A 13,755-nucleotide genomic window follows, 5' to 3' on the forward strand; every position below is an offset into this window, starting at 1 on the left:
TCTTTCTGAGACAGAGTTTCTCTTTGTAGCCCTGGCTATCTTGGAACTTGATATGTAGACCAGGCTGGCCTTGAATTCATAAAGATCCACCTCCCTCTGCCTCCTGAGTTCTGGGATTAAAAACATGAACCATCATGCTCAACTCTCCCTCCATCTCTATATAGATTCCAGAGATTGAACTTGTTTTTACCAGGTTTGCGCAGGCTTTCTCTGTGTAGCCCTGGCTGTCATGGAACTCACTCCACAGACCAGGCTGGGCTTAAAATCAGAGATCCATCTGCCTCTGTCTCCCAAGAGCCGTTATCCTCTGAGCCATCTCAGTGGCTCAAGACACATTTATTAATCATTCATTGTATGCAAACTGCTGGATAGGATGATGGAGATGAATGTGTTCACTAGCATCTTTTTTTTTTTTTTTTTGGTTTTGAGAGACAAGGTTTCTCTATGTAGCCCTGGCTGTCCCGGAACTCACTCTGTAGACCAAGCTGGCCTCAAACTCAGAAATCCACCTGCCTCTGCCTCCCAAGTGCTGGGATTAAAGGCATGTGCCACTGCTGCCTGGCATAAGTACACTGTAGCTGTCTTCAGAGACACTAGAAGAGGGCATCAGATCCCATTACAGATGGTCGTGAGCCACCATGTGGTTGCTGGGATTTGAACTCAGGACCTCTGGAAGACCATTCAGTGCTCTTAACTGCTGAGTCGTCCCTCCAGCCCCCACTAGCATCTTTAATGGTACCAAGTTAGGCAAAGGTCTACTTAGAATGATGCTACTCCCCACCTAGGACTGATCCCAGGTCCTCTAAAGATCCTGCTGGAGAAATTCCACCCCAACACCTTGCAATTAGCATTGGGAGCCTACCTAACCTAACAAATAGGACTCCCAGCCCTGAAGCCTCTGGACTGCTGGAGGAGATTCAAGCAACTGCAGCTTTGCTGGGGACACAGGAAAGCAAGTCACATCTGGCTGGCCCTAAGCAAGGTAGGAAGTGGCAAAAGATACTTAGGTCGGCAACTTGCTAAGTTCCCTGTGAACTTTGCTTGGGGGAACCTATATCCCTGGGACCAGAAAAGAAAAAGTTCTCAGTCTTGTAGGATCCGAATCCTCACTGAAACCATGGTGTCCTGTGATGAGTCTGTGTGCCAGGCTCAGGGATGACTACAATGCCAAAAGCTCTAGTAGGGGCCTTGGAAACACGGAGCTGGGAAGAGAAGGAGCTGAGGAACTGAAAGGAAAATGCTTGTCTTATTCTTTTCAAGACAGGCTTTCTCTGCGTAGCCCTGGCTGTCGTGGAACTTACTCCACAAGACCAGGCTGGCCTCGAATTCAGAGATCCATCCATCTGCCTCTGTCTCCCAAGAGCTGGGACTAAAGCCGCGAGCCCGTGCACCACCCCGCTCCTGGGGCACCCTCTTTGCAGGCTGCTCATTTAATCCCTATCAAATGGATCATAGTAAATGAGGAAAATGGGCCAAAGCATTAAGTAATTTAGCTAGACTCTCCCAGTGTAGACGCAAATGAAGTCTGATAGTTTCTAAGCTTATGCCCTCACTCTTTCTACCAGTGCTGGTGTCTGGCGGTGCTAATGGGGGAACGGATTGGGCTTCTTGGAGGAACCCTGGAGCTGAGCTACTGTAGCCTCAGTCCTGCCGTTCCTTCAAAATGTACATTGAAGCTGGGTGTTGCTGTTGCATAAGCCTTGGTTGGCCCCACTCTCGAAGGCAGGCTTAAGCTAAGGGCTTGGCTTTAGAATGCTGGAGAGCCTTAAGAACAGAAATGCTGGTCAGAGTCTTCAAGGAAAGTGAAAGGCAGATAAAGACCAAAAAAAACCGGTCCATCTTCAGAGGAGACACCAGGGACAAACAGAGAAGGAAGCAGGTGGCTGGTGGCAGAGAACACGTTCAACAGAACGGCGGCTGATGTCAGACTGAAGCCACCTTGGGGAGAAGTAGAGCTGACCCTGAAAAGAGACACCTCCACCAAGGCAACTCTTATAAAGGAAAACATTAAGCTAGGGATGTCTTACAGGTTCAGAAGTTTAGCTCATTACCATTACAACGAGAAGCATGGTGACAGGGCAGGCAGATGTGGTGCTGAAAAGGGGGCAGAGAGTCCAACATCTGTAGAGCAGGCAGCAACAGGAGACTGAGACACACTCCCTTCATCAAGGCCACAACTCCCAGTAGGGCTACTCCCTGTGAAGTGGAGTCAATGGGGGGCATTTATATTCAAACCACCACAGGCTCCTTTAAAGTGGTGCTCCTAAACTCAGTTTTGCAAACTATCATCTGAATCGGCCATATCTCCTTAACTGTGATATAAAAAGCAAGCTGACCATGCTGTTTGAAGTTCCTGAGAAGCTAGCTCTGAATGCAGGATTGTCCCTCCAACCTTGTGGGAAAGGTGAGGCAGAACAGCCAAAACAAGTCAAGCGTAAAAATACTGTGTCCTTGTGTCTTAGTTAGGGTTCTATTGCTGTGAACAGCCACCATGACCAAGGCAACTCTTATAAAAACCAACATTTAATTGGGGCTGGCTTACAGGCTCAGAGACTCAGTTCAGTATTGTCAAGGTGGGAGCATGGCCGCATCCAGGCAGTCATGGTGCAGGAGGAGCTGAGAGTTCTACATCTTCATCTGAAGGCTGCTGGCAGAATATTCCCTTCCAGGCAGCTAGGATGAGAGTCTTTTTGTTTGTTTGGTTTGGTTTGCTTTGGTTTGGTTTTTCGAGACAGTGTTTCTCTGTGTAGCCCTGGCTGTCCTGGAACTCACTTTATAGACCAGGCTGGCCTCGAACTCAGAAATCTGCCTGCCTCTGCCTCCCAAGTGCTGGAGGATAAGAGTCTTAAAGCCCAAGCCCACAGTAACACACCTACTCCAACAGGGCCACACCCTCTAATAGTGCCACTCCCTGGGCCGAGCATATACAGACCATCACACCTTGAAAACAGAATGGAGAACAACACATGTCCAGCATCTTCTTAGCTTCCAGTTGTGTCAGATACATTTTGTCGATCATGGGCCCCAGTTGCTTGTCTGCTGCTCTAATGTTTTTCTGCTACCTGTTAAACTCACTCATTTAAAAGCTAAGGCAGGGCTAGCATGGCTTACTCGCCAGATGGAATGAACTGCTGAGATTCAGGTGCCTAACTTGAGTTGCCCCATATGCCCAGATGATTGGTCTCCATGCCTGGGTGTACACACTTCCCATCCCCTTATCAAAACAGCAGATGGCAGGCTTACTTGGCTCCTCCTAAAGAGTGGGTTTGGATTGGAAAAGAAAAGTCCATGCCTGATTGTCACAGGATAGCCTACTGGCAGGAACACCATCTTGCAATCAGAGAGGAGAGCTGAGAGAAGCCTGTTTGGTTCCTGGGAATGACCGGAAGAACAGCCCTGGGATGTGTTCCCATTGATTAACCCAGGACAGAATGCCTTCAACGTTACCATCAAAACTGCTGTAATGGTACCCGAAGAAACAACAGCCGTACCTAGTTTTGACACACGTATAAACTAGTCTCCATGACTTTCTGGCTGGGGAACAAACAAACAGTCTAGGAACACACATCTCCCAGAAAAATGCCAAAACATCTCGGCCTGTGCATGTGCACATGTGTTACCAGACTTAAGCCAATAAAATAAACTCTACATGTTAATTTAAAAACCTAAATATAGCTCAGTGTGGAGGTACAAACTTTTAAAATCCCAGGACTTGGGGAAGAGAGGCCAGTGGAGTTCTGTGAGCTTGAGGCCAGCCTAGTCTACTTAGCCAGTTCCAGGCCAGCCAGGGCTATATAGTATGATTGTTTCAAAAAAAAAAAAAAAAAAAAAAAAAAAAAAAAAATTGTTTAAAAAAAAAAAAAAAAAAAAAAAACCAAACTTTAAACCTTTTGAACATGGAGCCGGAGGAAAGCAATGGAGAATGTCACCACCATTAGGGAAGAATGTCACCACCATTAGGGAGGCTAGCTTGTCGATCGTTGAGATCCTAAACCAACCCATCCCCACAGTGGGATGAAGGTGTGCCGGGCACAGCAACAGCATTGGCTCCGGGTGAGGGCACTGAAGGCTGTGCACCCACCCAGTCCTTCATCATCTCTCTGACCTCAGATGGTAAAGACTGATGCTGGAGGACTGCCCCAGACCCCACGAGAGGACAGGACAACTTTGCATGATTATTCCCTATCACATTGTTACCAACCCTGCTTGCAAGAGCTTTCTGCCTTCCAGAAGACTCTCCAGCTGCCAAAGGGGGAGCCCCTCCCTCCCCCGCAAGCACATAGCTTACAACTTACCCACAGCACATTGCTTTCAACATTAGATGGCCATGACAGAGGCCCTGCATAACCTGGCAATATGTAGGATCCTGGACTGTGTCTTCGTGTATGTGGTGTGTGTGTGTGTGTGTGTGTGTGTGTGTGTGTATGTGTAAGGGTGTCCAAAGAAGACAGAAGGGAGCACTGGCTCCTGCTGAAGCTGGGGTTACAGGTGACTGAGTAGATCAAAGTGGGTGTTGCAACCTAACTTGGATCCCCTGCGCAAGTAGTTAGTACTCTTAACTTCTGAGCTCTTTTTCCAGGCCCTGTACACATACGTCTTTAAAAATCATTTCCTGGTTGCTATGGCAGTCTTTGCAGGTCTAGTGCTGCTCTCAGCTGTTTTTTGGCTGTGGGGTGGGGTGGGTTTCTGTCAGCAATTCTTTTGTGGCTGCTGACCGACTTTGAGCTCATCAGCTGTGGGCTGTCTGTGGCTTCTTTGGCCCTACGGCTTTGGCTTGCTGGCGGTTAGAAGGCTGTCTGAAAACTAGAATAAGGGGTGCGGTAATAGGGGAGACTCATCTGCCCCCAACACTCTCAACACACACACACACACACACACACAGACTGTCCATGTACAGCACTGCTTTCTCATTCCTAGTAAGCAATATTCCAGTTTGTTTCTATGCAGAACTTATGTACTCCAGGTCAAATCATACCGTATCTGACCGCTTCTACGTTGATTTTTTTTTTTTTTTTTTTTAAAGTTGGAGACTAAGGGACTTTACCTTTAGAGGTAAACACAGGACAGGTAGGATCTTCTAAAAGATTAATTAAGCCACTGAAGTATGCATGGCTGGAACAGAGGGGGCGTTTGGAAAACTTCCACTTGATGTCCTATATAGGGCATATGTAGTGTGAGGGCTTCTTGGAGCCAGTAACTGGAGAGACCTGAATCTCCCAGACAGGGAAGGTTAAGCACATAGAGTATGGGGCGGCTTCCTGGTCTAGGCCCCGCCCACCAGCAGCCCGGAGAGCCGGAAGTAGGAGAGCCGAGTTTACAGTGGTGGACGCTAGGACCGGGGAGTGCGGGTCACCGAGGGGTGGGGACGCTCACGTGAGGACGCCGCCTTGGGGTGAGTGTGCGGGGTGCGCGAGGGGTGGGCTGCGAGCGCAGGACCCGGAGGAGGCCGCGACCCTGCCTCCCATCGGTTGGAGGCGAGTGAGGGCTCCCGGGCGGGACGGACCCGTACGGACCGGGAAGGCGATGTAGGGATCCGGCTTGCCGCTCCTCCCACACCCTGCAGCTCCGGCTGCAGGGAAGAGGCCCCGTGGCCTCCTGAAGATTGGGGGAGCAGGGCGTGGGAGGAAACTTGCACGGTGCGGGTGGATTGTGCTGAGCACTTTCGAAATTACGAATTACACTGGTGACACGCACGTATAAGGTGGTGGTGGGGGTGGGGTTGGTGATCTGGGTTAAGCGCCGATCACTTAGAAACATTTTCACTTATGCTAAAAAACAAGCACGGTCTCTGTCAACCTAGATACTTGACAGGTGTGTGTGTGTGTGTGTGTAAGAATGTATACTAGAGGAATTGCTTATGTATTCATGGCATGCATGACAAGTGAGAAATAAGCAGAAACGATTGGAGGCCAAGATAGAACTGTAGTCATTTGCTGGAGGGAGGAATTATTTTGTCTCAGAACAAAACTCACGACATACGGTAAATTACTTTTATTTCTGAGCTATTTATTATTTCCCTCCACAAGTAGAGTGGCCTTCAATCCATTTTAGATCGTTTGGAAAATTCCCCTTGTGGGCAGGACCGAAAACAGGCATCTACCCACTCCTTACAGGGCCCCAAATGACAGCCCAAAGTACAAGTCCATCGAAGGGGTTCCTTGGGGAACCCCTGAGTTTACTGGGTTTACTTGCAGAATGCGGGGGTCCCAGAGCAGCAGAATCACCAGAAAGTCACCCTGCATAGATGATGAGTCCCCCTTACTAGTATGGACACTGAGGCTACTAGGTGATGTGCACTTAGGGCAGAAGGTGCAGAGGGGAGGGGCAGAACATGCCCCACGCCATGAAAGGATGTCAGTAGTCCACAGGCCTATCTTGAACTTCACTTTGGAAGTGAAGTTGTCCCAGTGGAGAAGGTTAGTGCTCAGAGTGTCCTGCACGGTGACACTCCAGACTTTTCCAGTGAGAGCCATCAACGTCTTTGCAATAGCGATGCCTAGTTCCAGAGTTTATCGTGAACATGAGCAACGATGCTGTATGAAGCTGGGGCTCAGGGCAGAATCTCTTGTCTTTTTCTCTTCACATCAGGACCCGCTGAGTCAACACAGGGCAGGGTATCAAGCAAGATGTCTGTCAGTTAGGACACACACACACACACACATACACAGAGAGAGAGAGAGAGAGAGAGAGATCTTAAAATGGTTTGCATTTTTGTGTATGAAAATGACCGAACATACTGATTGATAACAATTTTGAATTCGATAATTGATTCACAGCCAGTATGATGCACAAGGTAAGTATTTTACTGTTGAAAATGTTTGGCCAAATTTCCTGAATTAAAATTGGGGGCACTGATAAATTCACAGACACCGAGAGAAGGAAGGTGGTAGTTGAAATGAGGTGGACTGACAGACTTGCTCTGTAGGTATGTAGCTGTTATTAGCTAGCGAAAAGAATAGTTAGTTACAAATAGTAATTAGTGTTAGCAGTGGCGATATAGCATATTTTACACTGGAAAATAAGTTGAATAAAGATAGCTACATGGTAGAACGGATGATAAAACAATGTCACCATTAATTTTGATTCTTTTTTTTTTCCAAAAGATTTATTTATTTTATTTATATGAGTACACTGTAGCTGCCTTCAGACACACCAGAAGAGGGTATCAGATCCCATGATAGATGGCTGTGAGCCACCATGTCGTGGCTAGGAATTGAACTCAGGACCTCTGGAAGAGCAGTCAGTGCTCTTAACTGATGAGCCATCTCTCCAGTCCCCTAATTTTGATTCTTACGCCAGAGCTCATTCTAGAATATGTCTTGCCTAAAAAGAGTAATGGAGACTTTTCTACAAAAATTTTTATTTAATTATCGTGTGTGTGTGTGTTTGTGTGTACAACATGTATATGTTGTGCAGATACATGTGTGTCTTGTCAACTATATGAGGGTCAGAGGACAGCTTTTTGAAGTGGGTTCTCTCCACCTATCACGTCGGTAGTGTCTCATCTAGCGAGGGCTGGTCTTGAACTGTCTGTATCAGAAGATGGCTTTGAACAACAAGCTTGCTTCTGTCTCTTCAAGTGCTAGGATCATAGGCGTGTGACCCGGCTGAGTATGGCTGATAGGCAGAGGGGTGAGTGTGGGGCTGTGTTCTTGATGTCTTGGTTCCTTCTCACAGGCATCATGACACCAGTGAAGACCCAGTGCTCCTTGGCGGGCCAGCTTTATGCGGTGCCCCTCATCCAGCCCGACCTGCGACGAGAGGAGGCAATCCAGCAAGTGGCAGATGCCCTGCAGTACTTACAGAACATCTCTGGAGACATCTTCAGCAGGTGGGACCTGCTACGAAGCTGACCTGAGAGAGGGCCACCCCTTTTCTAAGTGGGATTCTCTGCAGCCCTGTGTACCTTCTGCAAATGACTTCTTTAATGACCCAACTAATTCCCAGTGTGGGAAGGGTATAAGGGAAAAGACCAGCTTGGAAGCATGCCTGAGAGTTCACCACCTCCTCACTGTGAAATGGAGCCCCTTAGGATTCCCGTGGGCCTGTGGGTGGCAGTGGCATTTCCAGACTCTTTCCCACCAGATCTCGTCCTTCACCGACTCAGTGCTAGGTGCACGGGGCTCTGTGCTTAGGTCTAGCTGTAGATCTGAGAGTGGTGGTGTTGCTCTTCAGCTAGAGCATAACTCTGACTGGGCCGAGAGGCCTAAGAACTGTTGTGCCTTCCTTAACTCCAGCTGTGTGCTGTGGAGTGAATCACTAGATGGCTTTGTCCCTGTGGGGAAAAGATAGCGTGCTCCACAGATGCAGATGGTCTGGTCCTCCACGGCAGGTGTCTTCTGATGTTCCCAAGACACACACAGTGAAAGTGAGATGGATGGAACTTCTATAGAAGCAGACTTCTATAAAGCAGGGGGAATATGCTGTAAGATAATGGTAGCCGTTACACTCCAGTAAAGACAAGCCAGAAAATCTCATTTGTTATCACTACTAAGTGTGTCGTGCACAATTGTATGTGCTGTGCTTTATGATACTGGCCAAACAGGGGGAGGGGGTTGTGGGGGGGCGGGGGGAGGGGGACGACTTTTCCCTTTGCCCTTTCTCCATGCAGGGAACCCATGCCCTCAGATACCTGCAGAAGAATGTGACCTGTCCCCCAGAGCTGTGGAGTCGGAATTGACATGGGGAGTTAGGCAGGGTCCGTGACTATGTGGATATTCTGACCAGCACAGCCCTGGCCGGTTCCTCCTCCTGCTCTCTTCCACCCTTCTTCCTGCCTCTTCCTTCCTTTTCTCTTGCTTCGTTCCCTCTCTCTTGGTTACTTCCTTACCCTCTCCCTTGTCTCTACTTCCTCCCTGCTTCTCCTTCTCCCTGAGTGGTACCTGGCGAAGACAGGGTTCCAAGAGGACTCAGCCTTAATAAGTCTTTTTTTTTTTCTTTGGTTTTTTGAGACAGTGTTTCTCTGTGTAGCCCTGGCTGTCCTGGAATTCACTTTGTAGACCAGGCTGGCCTCGAACTCAGAAATCCGCCTGCCTCTNTGTAGACCAGGCTGGCCTCGAACTCAGAAATCCGCCTGCCTCTGCCTCCCGAGTGCTGGGATTAAAGGCGTGTGCCACCACGCCTGGCCAGCCTTAATAAGTCTTGTCTGAGTTAATAGCAGGTTACAGAACTGTCAGAGAGTGAAGGACATTCATTAGCATCAGCACGCTCTAGGGGGTTGCTATAGTGCAGGGAGGCACCAGTTATCTCCGTGGGGGGAGCTGAGAACAAATGGGCTGAAGGTTGACGGGGAAGTGGTCCATCTGTCTCATGGTAGATGCCTGGTCAGTGAAGCCCTGCAGAGGTTGGGTCTACCTGGCTTCATGGGGAATGTGGGTCCTGTTCAGAGATGCAGTACAGGGGACCTAGAAACTCTCCTGGCCATCTCTTTATTCCCCTGAAGAGCCTTGGTAGAAATGTCATACTCAGAGGACCTCTGACCTCTTGTCCTTCATGGTGCCTACTTTTCCCATTGCTATGATAAAATAACCTGTCAGAAGTGGGCAGACAGAGGTCACGTGAACAACAGCATTAAGACCAGCCAGATAGGCAGTCTATATTGCATTGAGCACTTGCGGCAGGGCTTGGCAAAGCTCAGGCGTGATGTTGGCACAGGTGCACAGGGGCCACAGGACCTGAAGCCAACCTCAATCTCTACATTTCTCCTTTGGTAGGATCTCCCAACGAGTAGAGCTGAGTCGGCGCCAGCTGCAGGCCATTAGGGAGAGGGTCTCCTTGGCCCAGGCTAAGATAGAGAAGATCAAGGGCAGTAAGAAGGCCATCAAGGTAGGCCATGACTTCTGTGCTCTGTGGCTGGTGCATTGATCTTCCTATACTCCTGCAGTTCAGCCACACCTCGCTTTCCTCCCGTTCACGGCCACCCCATTTTTAGTGCCCGTCTATATGATCTCTAAGGTGTCTTGAATATTTTGGGCCCCAGAGTTCCTGTACCCACAGGTCTTTTCTAGTGCCAAGTACCCAGCACCAGAGCACCTGCAGGAATATGGCTCCATCTTTACTGGCGCCTTGGACCCTGGTCTGCAGAGAAGACCCCGTTACAGGATCCAGAGCAAGCACCGCCCACTGGATGAGCGGGCTCTGCAGGTCTGAAAGCTACCAGCATGTTCCTCTGGATGCCATGGGTGCTGGGAGGCAGGGAATGAAGGCTGACCGCAGATTTCGTTCTCTATAAGGATTATGGTCAGGATGGTGCTGGGTCAGTAAACATAGTAATGACACTCAGCCACTCTGATCCTGCCCCAGGAGAAGCTGAAATACTTTCCCGTGTGTGTGAACACCAAGTCAGAGCCTGAGGATGAAGCTGAGGAGGGACTTGGGGGTCTTCCCAGCAACATCAGCTCCATCAGCTCCCTGCTGCTCTTCAACACCACAGAGAATCTGTACGGCCAGGAGATAGCTAGCGGGAAGAGGGGAGGGACGGAGGGAGGAAGGGGAACCCTGCTAAGGTAGCTTTGGGGACCTGAGCCTGGCGCAGTCCTCAGGACTTGCTTGGGCTTCTGTGAGTGGATATCCAAAGGATGAAATGTTTCCCCAGCGCAGCAGGAGGGGTGGTCAGGAGCCTCCCAGGCCCCGGGACAGGGGATGGCCTCCCGACCCTAGCCCACTCCACAGGTATAAGAAGTATGTTTTCCTGGACCCTCTGGCGGGCGCAGTGACAAAAACGCACACGATGCTGGGCACAGAGGAGGAGAAGTTGTTCGATGCCCCCCTGTCTATCAGCAAGAGAGAACAGCTGGAGCGGCAGGTGGGTGGGGGGGTGCCTGGGGCGGGCAGGCTGGTGGTCCTGTTCCACGGAGGGCTCCGCTAAGCTTCTGTCTCCCCAGCTTTGTGGGTCCATGTGTGCTGCCTGCCCCCACGGTCTCAGTGTGGGCCCCGTGCTCCAGCAGAGCCATCCCATTTCCTGTCCCACCTGTCCCTGCAGGCTCCAGAAAACTATTTCTACGTGCCAGACCTGGGCCAGGTTCCCGAGATCGACGTGCCGTCCTACCTACCTGATTTACCCGGCGTGGCAGACGACCTGATGTACAGTGCGGATTTGGGCCCTGGCATTGCCCCGTCTGCTCCTGGTGCTATTCCAGAGTTGCCTGCCTTCCACACAGAGGTGGCAGAGCCTCTCCAGCCAGGTAAGCCGGGTTCCAGAGGATGGAACTGGGCCAGGCAGCCCCTGCTGAGCTCTTCCTCAACCCACCCTGCATTCTCATTTTCCTCATAGAGCTAGAGGATGAAGTGCTGTTGGCAGCGCCGCCCCCGCCTCCTCCCCCACCGCCGCCACCTCCCCCAGCTCCCACAGCATTGGTCAGCACCCCACAGCCACCGATGTTCCCTGACATGGCAACTGCGGCTGGCCAGGTTGCCAGGGAAGAGGACTCTAGCAGCAGCGTGGCCCACACAGGTAGGCAGTGCAGATGGGGTGCCCATGACTGGCTCTCATTAGAACCCCCAGCTTTCTCTTGCCGTGGCCTCCCAAGAGTTCTCTGTAGGTCTCATGTTCCTGGGTCTGGGATCGACAGAGTTCTCAGTCTGGGTGTCTTATGGGGTTGATACAGTGGTTTGTATGCTGAACAGAGTTGCGGGCGTCTGACTTTCAGAAAGCTTTGGAAAGGCCTTGTGCCCTGTTTTTAGTTAAGCCAGTGGGAAAGGGGTCTATAACAAACCAAATTTCAACTTTCACATCGTATCTCTCAGCCTGTCTCCAGCCACTTAAAGGAGTAGAAAATCCTTGTTGGCTTGTGGTACCGAGTCAGAACACTCAGAATATCAGACTCACAGGGTCTGTCACTGCAGGGTGACATCACAACAGGGCTGGAGAGGGGGGAGAGATACCTGGGCAAAGACCCCTTAGCTCATTGTCTGCAGAATCCAAGACCATTTTGAGTAGTCCTTGGGGCTGCAGCTACAGCAGCCGGGCTTCCCCTCTGTTTGCCAGGGTCCCGAGATAACCTCCAGCCTGAGGCTGGGCAGCCTTTCCCAATCCTACGATGCTGAGCATCCCTTCACCTTTCTCCTTACAGCCTCTGTTCAGGGAGCCCCTAAGGAGGTGGTTGACCCCTCCAGTGGCCGGGCCACTCTGCTCGAGTCCATCCGCCAAGCTGGGGGCATTGGCAAGGCCAAGCTGCGCAGCGTGAAGGAGCGCAAGCTGGAGAAGAAGAAACAGAAGGAGCAGGAGCAAGGTGAGGGGGGACCGAGGATGTTGCAGTAGCCAGGCTCCTTGTCAACCCACCAAAAGTCCCTGTGGCTACCCTGATAGCTATCCTTGCCCCTCTGGGTGGTGCTATGGGTCCCCAGGGAAGCTTTCCTGTCTTGAGTTCTCCCAGGTAAAACCATGAGAAAGTAGAACCTTTGACAAGTATTGTCCAGAGAAGTGTGCAAGAACTTGAGGTCCTCTGCGACAAGACCTGGAGGCTGTCCCCGGCCTGAGGACAAGGCTTTATGTCTGCCAATAATCCTTGCAGGCATCCTGGTTAATCTGTGTGTAAAGTCGTAGTACCCCAGCACTCACAGGTCCTGGGTTTACATCCTGGGTCTTCTTCTAACTTGCTTTGTGACCAAATACCAACAGCCTGGCCTCTCTGAGCTTGTGTCCTCCTCTGTACAGTGAGGCTGAGAACTGGGCCCACCAGCATAGCAAAGCTCTAAGAGCTTATGACCAGCACATGGCTGGAGAGCAGGTGTGGGTGTGCTGCCGGGGGTGAGTGAGCCCGTAGTATATGACAATCCCTGATCTCATACTCCCCTCACCTGCCACTTTCCAACTTCAGTGAGAGCCACGAGCCAAGGTGGGGACTTGATGTCAGATCTCTTCAACAAGCTAGTCATGAGGCGCAAAGGTAGGCACCTGACCCATTATCTATCTTCAGGGGCTGGTGAAGTAGTGCCTCACTGTCTGTCTGTCTGTCTGCCTGCCTGCCTGCCTGTCTGCCTGTCTGTCTGTCTCATTGCCTATCCCTCCCAGGTATCTCTGGAAAGGGACCTAGCACTGGAACCAGTGAGGGGCCTGGCGGAGCCTTCTCTCGAATGTCAGACTCCATCCCACCGCTGCCACCCCCACAGCAGCCGGCAGGAGACGAGGATGAGGAGGACTGGGAGTCCTAAGAGTGTTTTGGCCATTCTCCCACACGGCAGGAGCAGCTGGCAGGGGCTCCTCGGCCAGTTGGGGCCTTTCAGGGCCTGTTGCCCAAGGAGGTGCAGGGGGCTGGGCAGGTGTCCCAGGCCTGTGCCTAATTCCTCTTCATGGAGTCGGGACTGTATGAGCCATCTGCTGGCTTTGCTGAAGAGCTTCTTCCTTCAAAGGATCCTGAGAGAAAACAGCAACACGGTGGAATAAAGAAAGTAACTGTAGACCTGAACCCAAGCCAACAGTGGCCTTTAATAAATGAAGAGTAGCCATGCGGGCTGCGGCTTCTGAGAGTGGGAGCTGTCCTTTTTCCCAGGTGTGCTGAGGCATGGTGCAGGATGACTGGGGGAACGAACATCTTTCTCTGGCATCAAGGCAAATGGGGATGAGGTCAGCAGGGGACAGAGGGAGGGATAGCTTTCCACTGGAAAAATGCCTTGCTATTTGCTGAGGTGGCTGAGGACAGGAGGGACTGCAAGCCACAGGGAGGGCTTGGAGGCAAACCGGGGAGGGGGACCTGTGAAGGACTCAGGAGGGACAGAACTGCAGCTAGGAACTGCAACTGGTGTGAGGTCCCTGTG

The 13,755-nt window shown here is 51.0% G+C and overlaps 1 protein-coding gene across 3 annotated transcripts; it reads left to right on the forward strand.

Moving 5' to 3' along the window:
- The first annotated feature begins 5,304 nt into the window (after positions 1–5,304).
- On the forward strand, positions 5,305–13,473 carry Washc1 (WASH complex subunit 1). 3 transcript variants are annotated; one of them, XM_021185706.1, is made up of 11 exons: positions 5,305–5,392; positions 7,678–7,831; positions 9,714–9,825; positions 9,997–10,143; positions 10,303–10,439; positions 10,672–10,804; positions 10,982–11,183; positions 11,273–11,452; positions 12,072–12,230; positions 12,819–12,887; positions 13,013–13,473. In XM_021185706.1, exons 2-11 carry the CDS (start codon positions 7,683–7,685, stop codon positions 13,150–13,152), a joined length of 1,428 nt encoding a protein of 475 aa, XP_021041365.1. In that variant the 5' UTR covers positions 5,305–5,392; positions 7,678–7,682; the 3' UTR covers positions 13,153–13,473. The 3 variants fall into 3 exon arrangements, with proteins under 3 accessions (XP_021041365.1, XP_021041366.1, XP_029327169.1); XM_021185707.1 differs by lacking the exon at positions 5,305–5,392 and adding an exon at positions 5,396–5,474 and having other exon boundaries at positions 13,013–13,470; XM_029471309.1 differs by lacking the exon at positions 5,305–5,392 and adding an exon at positions 5,525–5,701 and having other exon boundaries at positions 13,013–13,470.
- The last annotated feature ends 282 nt before the right edge of the window (positions 13,474–13,755 follow it).

This window comes from Mus caroli, chromosome 17 (genome assembly GCF_900094665.2).
Source record: "Mus caroli chromosome 17, CAROLI_EIJ_v1.1, whole genome shotgun sequence".
Classification (NCBI taxonomy): Eukaryota; Metazoa; Chordata; class Mammalia; order Rodentia; family Muridae; genus Mus; species Mus caroli.